The 21,737-nt window shown below is 43.8% G+C and overlaps 1 protein-coding gene across 6 annotated transcripts in view; it reads left to right on the forward strand.

The window, feature by feature from the left end:
• Window positions 1-21,737, forward strand: part of LOC126998441 (carbohydrate sulfotransferase 5-like) — a 53,201-nt gene that overhangs the window by 19,090 nt on the left and 12,374 nt on the right. For 3 of the 6 annotated variants that reach the window (XM_050860127.1, XM_050860128.1, XM_050860124.1), the window contains exons 2-5: window positions 7,418-7,571; window positions 8,890-8,941; window positions 17,890-18,112; window positions 18,592-18,680. In XM_050860127.1, coding sequence (XP_050716084.1) covers window positions 7,418-7,571; window positions 8,890-8,941; window positions 17,890-18,112; window positions 18,592-18,680 — 518 coding nt within the window. Of the gene's footprint in view, window positions 1-6,324; window positions 6,583-7,417; window positions 7,572-8,889; window positions 8,942-17,889; window positions 18,113-18,591; window positions 18,681-21,737 lie in introns of all 6 variants that reach the window. The other 3 variants (XM_050860126.1, XM_050860123.1, XM_050860125.1) reach the window with 2 other exon arrangements.

Raw genomic sequence — 21,737 nt, forward strand, 5'->3', positions numbered from 1 at the left:
GCTCTCACGTGATAAATCATGATGCACTGTGCCTATAGTCTACAAGACATTGATCCCAAGTGTTTATGCTAACATTTTTCAGGTGAAGTGGTGAGAAACACTCTACCATTCAGTTTTTACAAGCTAAATACTTGCACCTAAGCTTACACCATTCTCGCATTTTTTTATAATCTCCTGCCGCATGTATAGCTTGAACCATTTTTCTAATAGATTCCACGAAGACTAATGTTTAATCTGGAAAGTACCGAACAGAATCTAGTCATTAGAACTCATGGTAAAGAGATATTTAAAAGGCCGAAACCCGCACAGTACCGAAAGGAGCCGCTGAGGGGCCGAACTCGCTCTCACCAAGACTTACCAACACAAAGGGCTGTAGCTGTCTAGGACACTGGTGAGACAGAAACAGTGGAACACCTAATTGTTAGTACAGAAGTTTTTGTAGACCAAAAAAACATGGAACAACAGGTCATAGATTCAGGCTGCTGTGCAACAGCAGTTTCATAATTTCATTTATCATAATACCGCAACTCTGTCAAAGATTATTGAAGAATTTTTTTTCTAATATTCTTAACTTTGTTTTGAATTACATTGGGATAAGCAAAACATTTTTTTTTTTTTATAGTAGACCCACTTTTCTGTACCAAATTATGCTTTCCAGATAAACTAGCATTTTTTTTCGAGGAACGGAACTCCTCGAATTGTTACTTCTGGTTCTGACTATTTAGTTTATACCAGCTCTGACTAAACTCGGGTTTTAACACACACACACACACACACACACACACACACACACACACATACACACAGAGAGAGAGAGAGAGAGAGAGATTTACATAGATTTACATAGAAAATTAGACCACACAGACCCCATGGTCCAGACTAGGTGATCTGTCCTTAAACTTAAGTGATTCTACATTAATCAGATAGCTCCAAAATTTTACATTTCTACTCTAGTTAATATTAAGTTGAAGGAAGTGTCGGTCGAGCTTGTTTTTAAAGGAGTCAATCGTGTTACACTGGACCACTGAAGGTGGGAGCTTATTCCATTCTCGCACTACAACGCTGGTGAAGAAAAAATTGATACAGTCTGAATTTATATGTCTACTTTTAAGTTTTGTGCCATTATTCCTCGTTCGCAAAGTGTCATCAATAAAACAATTTGGATTTTTTCACATTCGTTAATCCATTAAGTATTTTAAAACATTCGGTCAGTTTTCCTCGGAGGCGACGTTTCTCAAGAGAGAACATGTTGAGGGAGGAAAGCCTCCCGTCGTAGGGTTTGTTGCGCAAGGAAGGGATCATTTTTGTTGCCCGACGTTGAACATCTAATTTAGCGATGTCCTTTGCATGGTAGGGAGACCAAAACTGTACCGCATATTCCAAGTGGGGTCTGACTTAACTATTGTAGAGCGGAAGTATTATTTCTTTATTTTGAATAAAAAGTTTTTTTTTGAAGCCCAACATTCTGTTCGCTTTATTTGCTGCATCGCTGTGAGAATTTGAGGTTTGACGCGACTTTGACACCCAAGTCCTTGACGCATTGAACGCTTTTGAGTTTGACGCCGCGCATTTCTTATTCGAACTTCTTATTTCTTGTTCCAACTTGAAGGGCCTGGCACTTGTCTACATAAAATGCATTTCCCATCTATCCGACCAAGATGAAATATTATGCAAATCCTCTTAGAGGCTTTGCCTGTCTTCGTCACTGAGAACCGAGTTACCAATGTTTGTGTCGTCTGCAAATTTACTTATGAGATTATTGATTCCAACATCCACATCGTTGATGTAAATAATGAAGAGCATTGGGCCAAGAACCGAGCCCTGAGGGACGCCACTAGTGACCGGCGCCCACTCTGAGTTAAATCCGTCATCACCACTCTTTGTTGTCTGTTGCTCAACAAATTCGCGATTCATTGGTGTACCTGGCCGTCAATACCTAGTTGCTTTAATTTGTAAAGTAATTTATGGTGTGGAACTTTATCAAACGCTTATGGAAATCAAGATAGACTACATCCAGTGAATTGGTTACGCCATAAACTGAGAAGAAGTCGTTATAAAAGGAATAGGCAGGATCTTTTGTTACGGAAGCCATGTTGTGAATCCCCAATTAATGAGTGGCTTTCAAGGTAACTCACAATTTTGTCTCTAATTATGCTGTCAAGTAGCTTACCTACGACTGAAGTTAGACTAACGGGTCTGAAATTACCCGGTATTTTTTTTTCTTTTCTTAAAAAAATGGTGTTACGTTAGCTTTCTTCCAATCTGAAGGGACGATACGTTTTTTTTTACATCAAAGGATGCGGTTCAAGGGCGACAAAAAGAGTACAAAAAAAGCCCACTACATATTGAAAACGGTTGTGAGAGAGGAGATTATTTCACTCTGTTTCTTTAAGCAGTATAGGATATACTTTGTCAGGTCCGGGACTTTTTTTTGTTTTAAGGGATTGGAGAGCTTTTAGGACTTCATCGGTTGTTACGTATTACAAAGTTAGGCAATGCATGCTCGAGATTTACGTTAGTTCTGTTGTCGTCGCTTGTGTTAGTGGTAGTGATGGGAAGAGAGAGAGAGAGAGAGAGAGAGAGAGAGAGAGAGAGAATTACATAGAAAATCAGACCACACAGACCCCATGGTCCAGACTAGGTGGTCTGTCCTTAAACCTAAGTGAATCTACACTAATCAGATGGCTCCAAAACGTTGCTTTTTTACTCTAGTTAATATTAAGTTCAAGGAAGTGACGGTCGAGCTTGTTTTTAAAGGAGTCAATCGTGTTACACTGGACCACTGATGGTGGTAGCTTATTCCATTCTCGCACTACAACGTTGGTGAAGAAAAATTTGGTGCAGTCTGAATTTACTTGTCTACATTTGAGTTTTATGCCATTGTCCCTCGTTCGCAAAGTGTCATCGATCATAAACAATGTTGATCTGTCTACATTCGTGAAACCATTAAGTATTTTAAAACATTCGATTAGTTTTCCTCGGAGGCGACGTTTCTCAAGAGAGAACATGTTAAGGGTGGAAAGCCTTTCTTTGTCGGATTTGTTGCACAAGGAAGGGATCATTTTTGTTGCCCGACGCTGAACTCCTTCTAATTTAGCAATGGCCTTTGCATGGTGAGGAGACCAAAACTGTACCGCATATTCCAAGTGGGGTCTGACTAAACTATTGTAGAGCGGAAGTATTACATCTTTATTCTTGAATAAAAAGTTTCTTTTAATGAAGCCCAACATTCTGTTCGCTTCATTTGCTGCATCGATGCATTGCTGTGAGAATTTGAGGTTTGACGCGATTTTGACCCCCAGGTCCTTAACGCATTGAACGCTTGTGAGTTTAACGCCGCGCATTTCGTATTCGAACTTCTTATTTCTTGTTCCAACTTGAAGGACCTGGCACTTGTCTACGTTAAAGGGCACATCCCATCTATCCGACCAAGATGAAATTTTGTGCAAATCCTCTTGGAGGCCTTGCCTGTCTTCGTCAGTGAGAACCGAGTTACCAATCTTTGTGTCGTCTGCAAATTTACTAATGCGATTATTGAGTCCAACATCCACGTCGTTGATGTAAATAATTAAGAGCACTGGGCCATGAACCGAGCCCTGAGGGACGCCACTAGTGACTGGCGCCCACTCTGAGTTAAATCCGTCAATCACCACTCTTTGTTGTCTGTTGCTCAACCAATTCACGATCCATTGGTTTACTTGACCGTCAGTACCTATTTGCTTTAATTTATAAAGTAATTTATGATGTGGGACTTTATCAAACGCTTTCTGGAAATCAAGATAGACTACGTCCAATGATTTGGTTACGTCATAAACTGAGAAGAGGTCGTTATAAAAGGTCAATAGGTTTGATAGGCAGGATCTTTTGTTACGGAAGCCATGTTGTGAATCCCCAATTAATGAGTGGCTTTCGAGGTAACTCACAATTTTGTCTCTAATTATGCTCTCGAGTAGCTTACCTACAATTGAAGTTAGACTAATGGGTCGGTAGTTACCTGGTATTTTTTTTGTCTCCTTTCTTAAAAATTGGTGTCACGTTAGCCTTTTTTCAATCCGAATGGACGATGCCTTGTCGCAAGGACATATTGAATACGGTTGTGAGGGAGGAGAGTATTTCGCTCATTGTTTCTTTAAGCAGTATAGGATATACTTTATCGGGTCCGAGACTTTTATATGTTTTAAGTGAATGGAGAGCTTTAAGGACTTCATTGGTTGTTATTTCAAAATTAGGCAATGCATGCTCGAGATTTATATTAGTACTGGTGTTGGTGGTAGTGGGAGGAAGACTTTGTATTAAACACTGAGGAAAAGTAATTGTTTAAGAGGTTTGCAATGTGTTGGCTGTCAGTCACTAGTGCACCGTCGCTGTTTGTTAAGGGTCCAGTTCCACTTCTGATCGCCTTTCTGTTGTTTATGTAACTGAAGAAAGATTTCGGATTATTTTTACAGTTGGCTGCAATATTTTCTTCATATCTACGCTTTGCCTGACGCACTAATCTTTTTACTCGTCGCCTGGCATCATTATAAAGTCTAATGTTTTCGGGCGTGCTTTGTTCTTTCTTTAACCTGTAAGACAATTTTCTCTCCTTGACTGAGTGTTTAATTTCGCTATTAAACCAAGGTGGGCTTTTATTAGTGTTATTTCGCTTCTCGCACAAGGGGACGAATGTGTTCTGCTGAGTGAGTAAATGATTTTTAAAGCTTAGCCAGGCTTCCTCTACATTGCCGTCATCTGATAGTTGTATTTCTGTTAGTTTTTGTCGGATTTCTACGAAGTTAGCTCTTTTGAAATTGGGCACCTTTACTTTATTTTCAGTCACTGATGTTTGAGCTCTAATGTCGACGCGCACCAATTTATGATCGCAAGAACCGAGGTGTTCTCCTTCCGTGACATAAGAACATAAGAACATAAGAACGCAGGAGTCTACAAGAGGCCGGTAGGCCTGTACAAGGCAGCTCCTTTGACCCTAAGCTCCCGTGTATCTAACCCCACCTAATATCGCTGTCCATGAATTTATCTAGTCTATTTTTGAATGTGACAATTGTATTGGCACTCACCACATGACTGCTAAGCCTATTCCACTCATCCACCACCCTGTTAGTAAACCAATTTTTGCCTATGTCCCTGTTGAATCTGAATTTATCCAGTTTAAACCCATTACTTCGTGTCCTACCCGGTTCTCTTACCAACAAAACCTTATAAATGTCTCCCTTATTAAAGCCCTTCATCCATTTATAAACTGACATTACTGACTAGGTTATCTTGGGTCGTTATAACAAGGTCGAGTATGTCATTTTGTCGAGTTGGTTCAGAAACCATTTGGCTTAGATAATTTTCCTCTAAAAATTCGATCATTCTATGTGACTCGCCTTCTGTACCTGACAGTGTCGTCCAGTCGATATGGGGAGGTTAAAGTCTCCTAATATCAGTGAGTCGCTGTTATTAAGTGACTGCCTTAAAACGCTGTACATTTCAAGGTCGTCATCGAGTGATTGCCCGGGAGGCCTGTAGGTGACAGATATATTTAAATTGACGTTTGCAATGTTTACTCGCACGCACAAATGTTCAACGTTACTGTCTCTTGGTGTTTTGTCAGTGGGTTGCAAATAGCTTTTGACAAAAAGGGCGACGCCACCGCCTCTACGGTTTACACGATCTTTGTTGAAGAGTCTGTAGCCATCTATGTTGTATTCGGAACTTAAATCAATGTTTGTGGTGTCGATAAATGTTTCGGTTATAGCAATTATGTCAAAATTTTCTGTTAGAGCAAGACATCTCAGTTCATCAAATTTGTTTCTTAGGCTACGCGCATTGAAACTAAGGATTTTTAAGTTATTTAGAGGCTTGGTAATAGAGGTGGTGGTTCTTGCGGGATCACGGTTACGGGTTTGTTGCGATGCATGGTGTCTATTTACACGGGCGGGGTGGAGGGACGTGGCTGAGGGTCGTTTTTTGATCGGGTGAGAGAGAGAGAGAGAGAGAGAGAGAGAGAGAGAGAGAGAGAGAGAGAGAGAGAGAGAGAGAGAGAGAGAGAGAGAATGAATTAGGTGGGAGCGGGTGGGAGAGAGGGAGATTAGTAGCCTATACGGGCAGTGATCGGAGAGCGGAGTGCATAATTATGTCAGGCCAAATGTCCTGCTCTTTATCGGTTAAGGAACAAGGCCCGTATTCTCTCGCCCAAGTACACATATTTGACAAGGGTTTCGTAGGCGTTTTGGGCATTTCTCTGGGGTAGTTTTAGGACCTTCTTCTGTACCATGAATAAAAAAAATAAAAAACCCTCATGAAAACCAGATTAATCTCCTTTTTGGCCTTTGGAAATAGTTGTTGTGGTAGTTGCAAACGTCATGGAGGCAGACACGCACACAGGTCTACCTTCTCAAGCTCATCCTCAAGCTTAAACTAACATACATCACTTTCACTTCCTTCTTCGTCGCAACTCTCTACGACCTGCACGCTCTTTTCCCGCACCGGAAGAAGGTCATCTGCTGCCTTCCCTTCTGTGTCAGCCGCTACACCGCCTCCCTCTGCCTCCACAAAGGTCATGACTTGCAGAAGCATAAGACTCTCTCGGAGGTTAAGGTCAGAGCTCGTCTTGGTTACTCCTGCGCCTCGTCCTCCGTCTGCTGTGTTCCGTGTTTGTTCGTTCTCCTCGGTGATTTCGCTTCCTCCTCCCTGTCTGTGGTGTACCCTGTGCCCTTCATCCTTCGTGCCTGTGTACATACCCTCTATAATGGTCACTGTGTATGTGTAGGGGTGGGGGTAGGGGGGGGGGGGGAAAGCTATGAGTGTGTGGGGGGGCTTAATTATTATTTTTTCAAGAGCTGTGGGTGTAGATGTGTACGTGTTTGTGATCGTTGTCAGTTTATTTTGCCCGTCAGTACGTTGTTAAGTCTGTCTATCGCTTGGTCCGTTTGTCGCTCTTCGCGGCATGTCGAGTCGTTACAGTCGTCATTTCATCAACTGTTGCTTCATTTCTTTCAGTATTCGACACCCTTACTGCCATCCACTGCTTTGTATCACTTGAAATTTGCTATCTACTATAATAACTTATGATTGTTTTTTTAAGTTAGTTTTTTTTTTGTAATTTTCCCGCTTCAGCAAACAATGTGTCTGGCCGTGTCCTATGTCCTAAGTGCAACACTATAATCGGATTTAAAAAAAATAATTGGACACGTCACATCCCATATTCATATTTCTTACATGCATAATGTCCATTTCTAGAATTCATTTTGATTTAGGGTGACAAAGTATAAACTAGAGTGGCGCATTGCTGCCCGTGCTATCCTCCTCAGAACCTTCCAGGGCTGTGTGTTCCTCCCCTCTGCTTGCTCGTCTGTGCACGTCACTTGGTGGCGTCTAACACTTCCAAGAAAAGCCAGCCTGAGCACTCCTTTCTTTTTCTCCCTCTCTCCAGGAAGCAGCCGGGTCGGGCGCTGCTTGTGGCTCTGATGGGCACCTCGGTCTTGCTCCTCGTCATCAACCAGGCCGGCGTGAAGTATCCTTTCCTGCAGGGCCCTCAGCAACCCAGCCCGCGCTTCCCTGCCCCCTACCCGACCAGGCGCATCCAGGTGAGACCTTCAGGCCTGAGTGTATCATCATCATCCACCATTGTCTGATCACATGTAGGACTCGCGATAGCCAGTTAGTATCCTTCCCGAAAGAGTCGAAAGAGATTTGAACTGTAACATCATATCACACCCACACACACCCCGACTGGCACCCGATGGTGCCGATACCCATCCACTGCTGTATGGATGTATGGGAGCACAGACGAAAGGAGACTGCCCATTCGGCTCCTTTTCCGCAAGGGAATGGAACCCGGGACCTCTTGGTTTTTAGTCGAGTGTTTTAACCACTGGACGACAGTGTGTGTGTGTGTGTATGTGTGTGTGTGTGTTCATACATTTATAACAATGCAAACAACTCACAGCCAATAAATGGTCGCTGTTGAATCTTTTGTAAATGGTTTGGTGTGTAGTTGAATGATCAATAAATAGTTAAATTGATATGGAGAGATAGATGGAAAGGCAGACCGATAGATGGCAAAATGGTTATATAGTTGGGCAGATAAATGAGGTAGATGGATAGCTAGATAGACCGGCTGATTGATTGATGGGTAATTGGACAGACAGATGAAAATAGATAGAGAAACCAAATTGATTTAGATGTTGTCCAATGATCCAGATAAAATTATAGTCGAAAATTGTCCGTACAGACGTCTATCTATGGCTACAAGAACACATCACGTACTGTATACATAGCGCCGAAGACACGCTATGCAAATACCCAATCTCGTTCCCTTATGGCGCGCGCGAGAAAGTAAAACAAACAGCGCCGCCAGACATGCGTAGCAAAACTTATCACCTGAACAAGCATTGCAAAACAGCGGCGTGGGAGGAGGAAGGAAGTGACTGGGAGTTATCGGAGCATCGAGGAGGAAAACAGATCATTAAGAAACAACCCAGCTCTTAATTAACATTCATTTATACAATTACAAATAAACAGGCAAACACGAAGATTTTCCTCGTTGAGAATTGGCCACACGTATATATGCATGCCCGCTCATACATAATTTAAGAATGGAAAGCGAGGATGTTAATTTGGAAGACACAGGAGAGAGGATGCTCTTTATTGTTGTTGTTGTTGTTGTGGTGGTGGTGGTGGTGGCTAAGGAGGTGGTTAAGGTTTACAGTACGAAGTTGAAGCTCATGCTAAAACTTTTGAGATGCAGCCAACCGTTGAACACAAACACACACACACTCTCTCTCTCTCTCTCTCTCTCTCTCTCTCTCTCTCTCTCTCTCTCTCTCTCTCTCTCTCTCTCTCTCTCTCTCACGCAACATTTACGTTTTCATCTGTGTAATTTAACCTTTTTTTCCCCCTCAGGATTACCACGTTAGGCTCGATGATGTAACCGGGCGAAGAACTTCCTCCACCGGTAAGATTTGTCCGCCTCCTCCGCCTCCTCCTTCTTTCTTTCCTCTGTTGGCGTCCATTCTCCTCCACCTCTTTTCCTCTCCTTTCGTCACACATAATTAAGCACCGTTTTCTTCATCTCCTTCCTTCTCGTTACTCCTTTTCTCTTTCATTTCACTTTCATCCTCTTTGTACTTAGCTAACAGAAACGTGTATATCGATTTATCTAGGTTTTGTTTCTCCCTTCCCTCCTTCGTAATGGTTTTCGGTCTCCTTTGATTTACGTGTTTTCGCTTCTCTCCTCTCGTATTCCTCGTCCCTCCCTTCCCTCGCCTAAATTCGTATCTATCTCACGGTCATTGAACCCCCTTCCCTTCCTCCTCTCCTCTCTCTCACATAGCTCTTCCCTCTTCCCTCTGATCTCTCTCTCTCTCTCTCTCTCTCTCTCTCTCTCTCTATCTCTATCTATTTACTTCTATAAAAACAAACTCGACCGTCACTTCCTTCAACTTAATATTAACTAGAGTTGAAATGCAAAGTTTTGGAGCCATCTGATTAATGTAGAATCACTTAGGTTTAAGGACAGATCACCTAGTCTGGACCATGGGGTCTGTGTGGTCTGTATTTCTCTCTCTCTCTCTCTCTCTCTCTCTGTGTGTGTGTGTGTGTGTGTCAATGGCTTCATCAGCTCCCCCACAATTGCCCTTTCATGACACACCTGGGTCAGCGCACCTGTCTACACATCCCCCAATAGCAGCTACCTGTCAATGCTTAGCTAACAGTGTACCTGGACGAGGAATTTTCTTTACCTTCCTGTTGACATTTGTGTATCTACGAGAGAGATATTGAGAGAGTGAGAGAGAGAGAGAGAGAGAGAGAGAGAGAGAGAGAGAGAGAGAGAGAGAGAGAGAGAGAGAGAGAGAGAGAGAGAGAGAGAGAGAGAGAGAGAGAGAGAGAGAGAGAGAGAGAGAGAGAGAGAGAGAGAGAGAGAGAGAGAGAGAGAGAGAGAGAGAGAGAGAGAGAGAGAGAGAGATTTACATAGATAATCAGATCACACATATCCTGTGGTCCAGACAAGGTGGTATGTCCTCGATGAATCCTAAGTGAATCCTATTTAATAAAATGGCACCAAGACTTTGCATTTCTACTTTAGTGAACATCAAGTTGCAGGAAGTGTCGGTAGAGCTTGTTTTTGACCCGGTAGCTGCGGGGATCATGTTTCTTAAAGGCCCCTCTATGCGAGAAAAAGGAGAAAAAATCATCACTCACGCAAACCATTTCATAATATACATTAACGCATTTGTGATCAGTTTATGCATCATCTATTTTTGGGGGGGTGCTATATCATGGCAAAAATTTGGCCCGTCGCTGGTACACGGTAAAGCCACAAATTTGGCCCGTCGCTGGTACACGGTAAAGCCACAAATTTGGCCCGTCGCTGGTACACGGTAAAGCCACAAATTTGGCCCGTCACTGGTACACGGTAAAGCCACAAATTTGGCCCGTCGCTGGTACACGGTAAAGCCACAAATTTGGCCCATCGCTGGTACACGGTAAAGCCACAAATTTGGCCCATCGCTGGTACACGGTAAAGCCACAAATTTGGCCCGTCGCTGGTACACGGTAAAGCCACAAATTTGGCCCGTCGCTGGTACACGGTAAAGCCACAAATTTGGCCCGTCGCTGGTACACGGTAAAGCCACAAATTTGGCCCGTCGCTGCTTCCGAGTTAAAGGAGTCAGTCGTGTTGCGCTTGACAACTGAAGGTGTGATGATATTCCATTCTCGCGCTACAACGATAGTGAAAAAGAATTTGGTGCAGTCCGAAATGGAGGAAATGTTTTCTTTTTCATATTTCCTTCATATTTATTTAGTTGCATTTCTGTCAATTTGCACTTTTGAAAATAGGCACCATTATTTTGTTTTCAGTCTCTTAAGTTTGTGCGTTCATGTCGACGTGCACTATTTTTTGATCGCAAGACCCGATATGTTCTCCTACTGTAACATTACTGACTAGATTATCTTGGTTACTATAACATAGATAGATAGATAGATATATAGATAGAGAGAGAGAGAGATAGAAAGGGGGGGAGAGAGAGGGCAACGAGGAAAAAGAGTGTGGGGCAGGAGGGCTGGAAGGGCAAATCGAGAGAAATAAAGAAAGCCCTGGAAAATCAAGGAGTGACAAGGCTCTAGACGAAAAGAAAATAAGGCGGGATTCTAATAGTAAACAAAGAGGTTAATTAAAGAAGAGAAAAATGGAATAAAAAAAAGAAAAGGAACTCAGGAAAGAAGGGGAGGGAAGTTGAGAAAAAGAAATGAGTAACGAAAGTAAGGGATGAAAGGGGAGATTAAAAGGATGAGGGAAAATGATACATGAGGAGTAGCGGAGGGCAGAAAAATATGAGTAAAGTTCGATAGAAAGTGAATGAAGGGTGAGGGGGAAAGAGGATAGGAGACGGGACGGAATACAGTAGGAAACAAAATGTGCTGATGAATGAAAACAAATGAATGAGATGGAGGAAGAAGGAAAAGTGTAAGGAAGAAGAAACAATGGAGGGAGATGCTGGTGAATGAAAACGAATGAATGAGATAGAGGAAGAAGGAAGAGAAAAGTGTAAGGAAGAAGAAACAATGAAGGGAGATAATAAGGGTGAAGGAAGGAAGGAGGAAAGGGGAGACATTCACAAAGATAAAAGGATGAAATAAATGAAGGAAAATTGAGGAGAAGGGTGATGAAGATGAACTGACTGACGTTAAAAAAGAGGAACAGCTGTAGCAAGAGTAGGGAGGAAGAGGAGGAGGGGAAAGATAACAGAAAACAAAGCCAGAATGATAAGAAACATGCAGAAAGACAAGTAGAAGATAAGGAAGAAGGAAGAGAGCAGTGCCAGAGAAGAGAAGAAAGCAAGGGAAGGAAAAAGGGGAAAAAATCGAGAAAAGAAAAAAAAGAACAAGCAATTATGTAAGGTATGAAAGACGGAACAACGAGAAGAGAACAGCAACAGACAAGGAAAAAGAAGGGGGAGGAGAGAGGAAGACGGCAAAGAGGAAGAACAGGAGTAAGACAGCTGAGAAAGATAGATAATGACGCGTGAAGGAGAGGAGAGGAAAGAGAGGCGGAACGGATCGAGAGAAAGGGGAAAACAGGCTGTATAGGAAAGAGGAATAAGAAGAACTTGCTATATTAGATAGAAATAGATGAAATGATTGGTGAAGAAAAGCGAAGCGGAGAGGAAGGAAAATAGAAGACGAGATGGGAAGGAAGGTGATGGGAGTTCGGTGGAAGGAGAGAACCAGGATGAAGGAAGAGAAGGATGGAGGAGGAAGAGGAGGTGGCATCACTCACCCTTACACGATGGAGACGAGACTAGGAAGAGGAGATAAGGAGGAGGAGGAGGAGCAGGAAACATTAAGGCGACTCACTCCCGCGTTTTTTCATGGATTCGTGTTGCATTAATTTGAGGTCCTGTTACGATGATTGCGTGCGTTAGGCTGGACTTAATTAATGAGCGCGGTATACAATTGCGTGCTGCTCCTTTATTTCTTTCCAGTCTATCCTCCTCACTCTCCTCCTTTGTTTCTTGTTCCTCGCTTTCCCGTTGTTGTCTCATTCTGTTTGACTTTCGATGTTTAATTATTTTTTCCTTCTAATTTGTTTGCCTGCTTGTTTGTTTCTTCCTTGTTTTTCCCTTTTTTTCTCTTTTTTCTCTCTTCTTCTTTTCAGTGATTTATGGGGCTTGGTTGTCGGTCCGCGAAATCTCTAGTGGCGATAACTCAGCCCTTTCAGTGAGCTCCAGTTGCCAGATAGGTGCCGCTGATCGTTCTCTGTGTACGTGGCAGTCGGTCGGGGTGGGGTGGTTTCCTCCCCGCCCTTCCCGCCCTTCTCCGACCGCCCCCGCCCCGTAGAAAACGCCAACACAGGAAGTGAAGAGGCTCTTGTTCGCGACCCGCTCTTTATTAGCCGTTAAATACCTGAATCACGTAGGACTAAGAAGAACCCAATGCCGCTGGAGTCTGTTGTTACGTAACGAGCCCATAGGAGTTACGAGTAAGTCTATAGTAGTAGTAGTAGTAGTAGTAGTAGTAGTAGTAGTTTGAAGGAGAAGGACTAGTTTGTTATAGTTGAAGTCTATGTTCTCATTAACCTTACATTCATCGACTATATCAGAGGGAGCACTGAGAGCCACGTATACACACACAAATGCCCTCCGTAACAACGAGAACGAAGAAGATAACTACTTGCCCTCTAGATAACCTTCTGGCGCAATGGGGAGAGCAAACAGCCACAGTGCCTTTATCATCCTCTTCCTCGGCTATAAGATGAGGTAATACACGGGGGAATGTTGCACGCCAGGGTGGAGAGGAGGGGGAGAAGGACTTTATCTACATAGATTTAGAAAGATAGACCCCGGGAGTGAGAGATGGAGAGACACAGTGGTGGCGAGGAGGGTGGGACATGGAGGGGCAGGGTGGGTGATAACGGATGTGAGGGAGAGGCCAGGCGGATGCATGGAATGACAGTGATCAATAGGGTGAGGAGAGATGAGAGAATTTGTGAACGTGTTTTGAGGAGGGATTTAACCGGCGGAAGTAATTAAGTACTCAAACCATTGACTTTCTTCTTATTGACATGTCGAGCTTCATCCTGACAGCTGTTTCAACTCCGCCCAATAACGAGATTCCGAAGGGTATATTTCACGGTTTTCAACGTGTCCTGATCTTGTCTTTTTAATACAGTTAAACCCTCCGTCTCATTGGCATCCTATATGGGAGACGAAAATTGTTGGACTGCACAGCAAACTGAAACACTCCCACGCCAGCTCCGACTGGTCGGGTCATTGTTAGAGGTGGATGGATCGGTGTGTGGAACAATGAAAAAGAGATAGAAAGGTGAACTCGAAGTATGGAAGAACATATTAAAAAAAAAAAAAAACCCGGGAAGTGAATGGGAAATAAAGCAGAGCAGTATTGGAAGGTGCCAAGACAGACAGGCAGCTGTAGGAAAGTACTGAGTACGTGTCTGGATTCAAGGCTTTGAACACCATTTCAGGTAGCACATCCTGCCAGCGGAGGAACGGCTGACTGAACGCTAAATGTGAGAAAGACGGAAGTACTCTTGTGTTTAGTGTTACGGTAGTACTGCTGCAACGAGCGGTGTACTGTCGAGGCGGCCAAGTGCCTCCCACCCCCTGTGTCCTTATGAATGCCTCTCTGCAAGCACGTGGCTCCCTTACGCACGTCTCCTAAAATTTATTTTATTAACAGCAATTCAGATTGCTTGCAACTTACGTGCCTCTTCATAGGAGACTTTTACCGTAAATTTTTTCTTCATTCTCAAGTTATGGATTCTGCTGTCCTGTACAAACCTTTTAAAGTCTTGATCAGTGTTTCGCAGAGTACTTTTTTTTTATGGAGTCGGTAGGGACCGCTGCGCTCATCCCCGTGTCGTGGCCGGCGCCGGCCCCAGACTTAGTCAGGCTACTTCTTGGCGCAGCTTCTGCAGCCTCAGAAGTTTGGGGAACTTTTTTTTTCTTTTTTAACGTTTGAAGTTAGGATTCGTTGGGTTATTTCATGTTTTTTTTTTAAATTCAGAATAACAGTGTCAGTTGAAAACAATTTAAACGTTCTAAAGGATATGATGTTAGGCAAATGGCATGGATCACGTCGTGTGTTACAGAGGTAACCTTTCGTATATCAAGGATAACGTCCATCACATTTTTTATTGCTATTCCTTCAAATACCTATATCAATCAATCAATGGGGGCATACGCTGAGGGGCGCGTCGCCTCACTCACTCTACGACGCCAAGTCCAGGGTCCCTCCGGGCAAGTCTCCTTGTAGCCCCCCTTATCATCCTGAGTACCTCCTGGCAGGATCTATAAACTTGCTCAAGCCACGAACTCTGTGGGCCTATATATTTCATGCTAAATCTAACTAAGAGACATTGAAACACTCAATAAATACATTTCGTATTGCATAAAATTGTCAGAACGACCTTCAAAGTCTTATAATGTCTCAAGATTCAATTTCGATGTGGATCACCGCTCCGTTTAGCGAGAGGACAAGTGAGCCTTCCACCAGCAGTCCTCCGCAGTACAAAAGAAGACTGCAGAGCCTTCTCTGTCGGGTCATATGATACGTGATAAATTCTTATTACATGCATAATCAATACCAGCGCGCATTCATGTATACATTATACATTACATTACTTACGACTTATATTTAACAAAGCGTCATGAATTAAGGATATATTTTGAAAGCAGCAATACATATCAGAGCTCAAAAGGCGATGGCCGAGTGGTCAACGTGTGGGCGTGGTGAACCCGTAGACCTTGGTTCGAGTCCCACCGAAATACGTTGATTTTAAAAACCATCGCCGAGTGGCGGAGGATTACCCACGTGCTGTCCTGTTTTTCAGTCAACCCCAACTTCAGCGACTTCGTTCAAGTGGAGCTCCGGGGAGTAGCATGGGCCAAGCAAAAGTCATTCATCACGGCAACTACTGTAAATAAAATTCGCCTGCGCCACGAACGGGCTGGGGTCGCCCAAGAGGCCCCTCGTGACAGCCTAGAATAAAAAAAAAAACTAATCAGGACTTGCGTTTACCACAGGAAACGAGAGTCGGTGTGTGTGTGTGTGTGTGTGTGTGTGTGTGAGACTGTGTGTGTGTGTGTGTGTGTGTGTGTGTGTGTGTGTGTGTGTGTGTGTGTATGATTCACCCGCGGCCTGATCACAAGTTGGACTCGCAACTTCCAGCAAGTACCCTCACTACAAGAGCAAGTTTATTATAGTCGATCTCTGAGTACTGCTGTGTGTGTGTGTGTGTGTGTGTGTGTGTGTGTGTGTGTGTGTGTGTGTGTGTGTGTGTTAGAAGTTTCTGAAAGCAGCCCAGAACTTGGGGCTGTATTAAGTAATCCATCATTGTGTACATTGTGCTCCACTCACACCAGAACCTTCCTCAATGAAAAGCAGCCAAGTTAGGGGCTCAGACCTGAAGAACTGTGTGTGCTGAACATGATTTATGATGCGGCTCATATTTCAATTTACTGTTTTTCTTCTTGTGGAGGAGAGAGGAAACACGTAATAAGATGTCCATGATGGGATCAGTGGCAGATGTTCAAGTGGATATTTTGTTCAGCTTCTATTTCTAGGCTACGATTGATCTGGCTCATCGCGGCGGCTCAGATGTTTACTAGTCCTGGCTCTAGGGGTGTTTCGTGTACATCCCTCTTTTAGAAAAATACTGTTCATTTCAGTGAATATATCTCAAAACACTCGAAAAAAGTTAGGGCTCCACTTTCAAAGCTGGTAAGTTTGGTAATTACAGGATGTGAAAGAATTTTCTTGCTCGTGATAAATTTTTGATAGCATGGTCCCGTTTTTCATTCATATTTCATCAGCTTATATATAAAAACGATTTCATGTCACATTTTCTCATAGCAGTAATGTACATGAACAGAAAACAATATCATTTGTGACGATTGTAAGGGATATGTGGGAATATGACACCATATTTGTTGAAAGTCTGTGGAAGTGTTATACCATTTTAAAAAATACACAACACTGAATGATGTCAAGTCAAATATGCATCCGGATTCTAGATCGGTGGAACTTGGTAAAAAGCTTCCCACATATTTCCTTTTGAACATGAAATATTGACGTAATAGCTACTTTAACTTAACTAATTATTCAAATATTTTCATAAAAATAACCTACGTCATGTATCCTTGAATATTACCACTTGTGTTGACATAAACTCCTGCTGTGCAAACACTTCATAGCAGTTTGCACTAGGTTTTTGTATTGCTTGTGTGTGTGATAAATAACAAAATTATATAGAAATCACAAGTCAAGTAGGTTTTCTTTGGGCGTAAGGGTTGGGACAGGTATTATGGATCTACTTTACATTTGATGCGTATTTACGTAATGTGTACACTGCCATACAGACTTATCACACAGTTATGAAAGCTTATTTTGGTTATCTGCACATGAATGTACAAGACAGATATTTTTAGGTGCTTATATATGTCCCGGGTAACATTCAAGCATAATGAAGTAGTGCTTGAATACCGTGAAGATGAGGCATATTGAACTGACTCCTAAAGCCTTACCAGACGGAAGAAACTGTTGACAAAGACATGTGCACAAATATCAGAAAAATTCAACAGAAAAACTTCCCAGCACAGAAAATGGCCGTAAAAGATTTTTTGACACAAGTTACATTCGAGGTGATGTGGTGACAAAGTGACAAAAAGACTAATCAGACTTCTGGACTCTAGTAACAAATTTGTATATCATGTCAATAATAACTTGTAAAATGTACACAGTGCAATGTAACTTGGACAGGATATCTACAAAATAAGATTGTACTTGAATTAGAACAAGGTCTGATGGATGGAGATGGTTATGAACTAAATGAAATCAGAGATCATGTAATCGGCTGACGCCAACCAAATCGGTCTGTCGATGAAAACTGGCGTGTCTCTGGGGGAGGTAGAGGCCAGCACTGCCATCCGGTCCTGCAAGGTATAGCAGACGAGACTGGTGCACCTCTCATTTGCTTCTCCAAAAGGGCTGTGAGGCAGAGTACAATAACATTTCGCTCATATAGTTTAAAATGATTTCGTATGAGAATATAGCTGAGAAGAAGGGATCGCTTACCTTGCTTTAAACACTTGCCTGCACTAAGACAGGCTTGGGCCGACCACCAGACCCCTCAAGAAATCCTACCGACGTAACAAAAAAAAACAAAAAAGCGTGATATGTTCTACTCCATTTTCGTCTGCTATATGAAGAAGGACCGAATACAGCGCTGCCCTCTACAGACGGTTAGCTCAGAGAGTTCCTCATTTACATAGGTCCTGTTGCTCTGTACCATCTATACGCAAGGGAGGGTTTTGGGTATTCAGTAGTCTTTGTGGACATGAAACAAGTATAGGTGCTAAGGGAAACCTGTGTGTTCTGCAGATCAAAATGGAACCGCCATGGAGGGAGAGGCGGCGGCGGCGGGCGAGAATGATGAACTTCTGCTCGGAGCCGCGGTCGAGCGCATCACTGCTCAGGACTTGCAGGAAGAGAGCACCCCGACAGACACCCTGGAGGAGACGGTGCAGCGGGTACTCAAGGGGCAGCGGGCTGTGATCCGAGAGGCCATGGAAGGCTACTCATTCCATCCCTCCCTGAAGGCCAAGTGAGTGAGGCTCCTACAGATTTCATTTTCCTTGCGTACGTACATTGGTTTCCAGTTGAAGCTTTGAGTAATTTTGAGTAAGTGCAGATATCCGATGAAATTCTCTCTCTCTCTCTCTCTCTCTCTCTCTCTCTCTCTCTCTCTCTCTCTCTCTCTCTCTCTCTCTCTCTCTCTCTCTCTCTCTCTCTCTCTCTCTCCCTCTCTCTCTCTCTCTCTCTCTCTCATTTCATGTCAGACCGTGCCTTACGTGACAGTGGTAGTGGGTGTGTATGCATGCAACACTTTTATCACAGTATTGATTGCCTCTGTAGCGTCCTGAGTCGTGTATCTTATGTTGTGTGCGCGTGGAAAAAAATATTTGACGGATGACATTTCCGGTACATTACGTTATCCCTATCGGCATAGGTCACACCTCCTATCAGCCACGTCCTTGCTGCCGTCCCAGACCGTGACCCATTACAGTCCCTTCCTTCCTGCAGGCGCCTGGAGGACCTGCAGCTCGAGTCTGGCGGGCAGCCGGTGCGCAGCATTGTAGTCACCACCTGGCGCTCAGGGTCCACCTTTATAGGTAAGCATGTAGTAGTAAGAGTAGTAGTAGTGTAGTGGTAGAGGTAGTAGTAGAGGTAGTAGTAACGGTAGAAGTAGTAGTAGTAGTAGTAGTGGTAGTAGTTGGTTAGTCATCAACATCAGCAACATTGCAAGTATTGCCCTTGCATTGCATCATTAAATACTTCTTAATAGGCAGCAGCCGATGCAGTAATCAATGCAGTATTGTGGCCGCTGCTGCATACTGAAGCAGGGAGTTAGGGCTTTGTACTAACTGATAATATTTAGTCGATTTTTCCGTCTTTGTTTCTAGCAGACGTAGACAAACGGGATCGTGGCTGCTACAGGCTGGGGGTCGACTGTGCCATGTAAAAGATAGAATTCTTTCTAAATCCGCCAACAAAACCTCCACACATCCCTCCACGACCGAGAGAACAGCCGTGAGAATGTTGAACTAATTATTTGCACAACATGCCCACTCCGACTTTTTCATGACTGTCACACCACACAGCCTACAAATTTATAGTAATTGGCAATATAATTTATTGACTACACATTCAGCATCATGCTTCGTACTCGTTAACTTTGAGAGTTTATATGTGGAGAAATGTAAGCTTGTTTAAGATATACTTATTGAAGGCTTTGAAATGATACATTATTACATTCAATTCAGTGTATTGCTTGCATTATGCAGTGATGGGCTTTAGTAGTTAATTTCTTGCGAGCACGTGACAGGACTACGCTAAGCCGTTGCAGGTCGCGAACCTATTGTGTGTACTGAAAACTTGTTGTTAGTCACCACAATATGTGCCAACTGACAAGCGCTAGTTTATTGATATTCTTACTATGATAAAGGGATATAGATAACCGAATCATAGATTCCTGCTATTTTATATTACTTTTAAACATGTCCCTATCTGGAAAGGGAAAGGGGACCGCCAGGACTGCAACAACTACCGTGGTATTACACTGCTCAGTGTGCCAGGCAAGGTGCTTGCCCACCTATTGCTGATGCGAATTCGCAGCCAGCTGTTGAAGCCGCAGAGGCCTGAACAGTCTGGGTTCACGCCTGGTAAGTCAACAACTGACCGTATCCTAGCGCTTAGCGTAGCCTACTGGTGGAGCGCCGACGTGAGTTTCGACAGAGGATGCATGCAGCCTATGTCGATCTCAAGAAGGCGTTTGGCTCAGTGCATCGCGAGGCACTGTGTGATCTTCTGCGACTCCGTGGGATTCCTGCGAGGACTGGCCTGTATTCTGGGGCAGAGAGTGATGTGAAGTGTGTGTGGGTGGGTGGGTGGGGGGGGGGGGGTGTCCAGCTTCTTTCCCGTGAATGCAGGAGTGAGGCAGGGCTGTGTCCTTGCCCCATCGCTTTTCAACACTTGTATGGACTTGGTACTGGGCAGAGTTGTGGACCAGAGTCATTGCGGAGCATCCATTGGCAATACCAGGGTCACTGACCTTGTTTCCTTGTTTTTGCCGATGATGCAGTAATCCTGGCGGAGTCGCTGGAGGTTTTGGTGATGGCTCTCGAGGCACTGCACGAGGAGGCGAAGCCCTTGGGACTTCAGGTCTCCTGGGCCAAGACCAAGGTACAGGTGTTTGGAGGCTTGCTAGATGAAACGGTACAGTACAGTCTGTTCAGGCGTGTGGTGAAGACGCTGAGATCTCAGAAAGTTTCAAGCATTTTGGTAGCGTAGTTCATGACAACGGTGAGTCTGGCGGATTGGCCTGGCCCACGGTGTTATGGACTTGCTCAACACAAGTATATGTCGTTGTCGATACCTGTGCAGAAGGACAAAGATCCGGATCTTCAAGTCCCTTGTGCTCGCTGTCTTACTCTATGGTTGTGAGACATGGACACTAAATGGGGACTTGGAGAGGCGGATTGATGCCTTTGGTAATAAATGTCTACGCAGAATCATGGGATATCGCTGGAATGACTTTGTGTCAAACTGGCAACTACTCCGTGAGACTGATTCGACATAAATTACCTGCATAGTTCGTCAACGCCAACTCCGGCTATACGGGCACGCGGCACGTTACCCTGAAGCTGTTCCTGTTCATCGGGTTGTCTCTGTAAGAGACAATCTTGAGTGGAGGAGGCCAAAGGGACGCTCACGGAGTTCGTGGCTTGAGCAAGTCGATAAATCCTGCCTGGAGATACTCGGATTAGGAAGGGGCCCAAGGGGGCCTGCATGGAGACTCGCCCGGAGGGACCCCCGGGCTTGGCGTCGTAGGGTGGGCGAGGCGACGCGCGATTGATTTGACTGATTTAAACATGTAATTTTCTACAATCGGTAGGTGACACGCTTGTCCTGCGTTAAATACCCAACAACTGACCACATCACGTCATCAGCCAATTTTGTCAAAAAATCAGCCGAATATAACAAACCGCTATGTATGGCTTTCAAAGATTATGAGAAAGCACACGACTTAGTCCATGATACTCAAGCCTTTTCATCAGACAAGCTACATATTTTCGATAAAGGTTAAATGTTTTGTGGAAAGAACAACCATCTCCTCTAACACGACTCGTTGATAGGTTCGAATCACGAACTGCTGATTCGTTTGACAATGTGACCTCATTGACGGACCACCACGGCCCTCATTGCAACCCCTTACTACGAAGGTAAGACTGCCCAGTGTGCCTCATCTGTTGTAAACGGTTGCAACATGCTTCCCTTGTGGTAGTGCCACACGAGACACGTAAGCGTTCATGCAATTATGGTAAATACAATTATGGTTTAAGCCTACCTCTAAATATAGTGATACATTTCGCGAACATGATTTCTTTGCGAATAAATAATCAAATGATAAGATGGTGCGGACGTCATTAAGTTATATAGGTTCTCATGGGCTACATCTCGCGAAGCACTGAAGCAGCACTACCTCTGGGCCTTGGTCACTGCGGCAGTTGGCGGTGCGGCTGAGGGAGGCGGGGTGTGGTGCGTGTGCTGCCCTTTCAGCAAGGCTACTTCACTCTGCTTGTTGCGAGTTATTTTACCGTTCACTCGGATAATATTCACCTTTCACACATAGAGGTCAAGGTAAGCAGTAGTCTAATGTTTCACTGGTG

This window comes from Eriocheir sinensis, chromosome 14 (genome assembly GCF_024679095.1).
Source record: "Eriocheir sinensis breed Jianghai 21 chromosome 14, ASM2467909v1, whole genome shotgun sequence".
Classification (NCBI taxonomy): Eukaryota; Metazoa; Arthropoda; class Malacostraca; order Decapoda; family Varunidae; genus Eriocheir; species Eriocheir sinensis.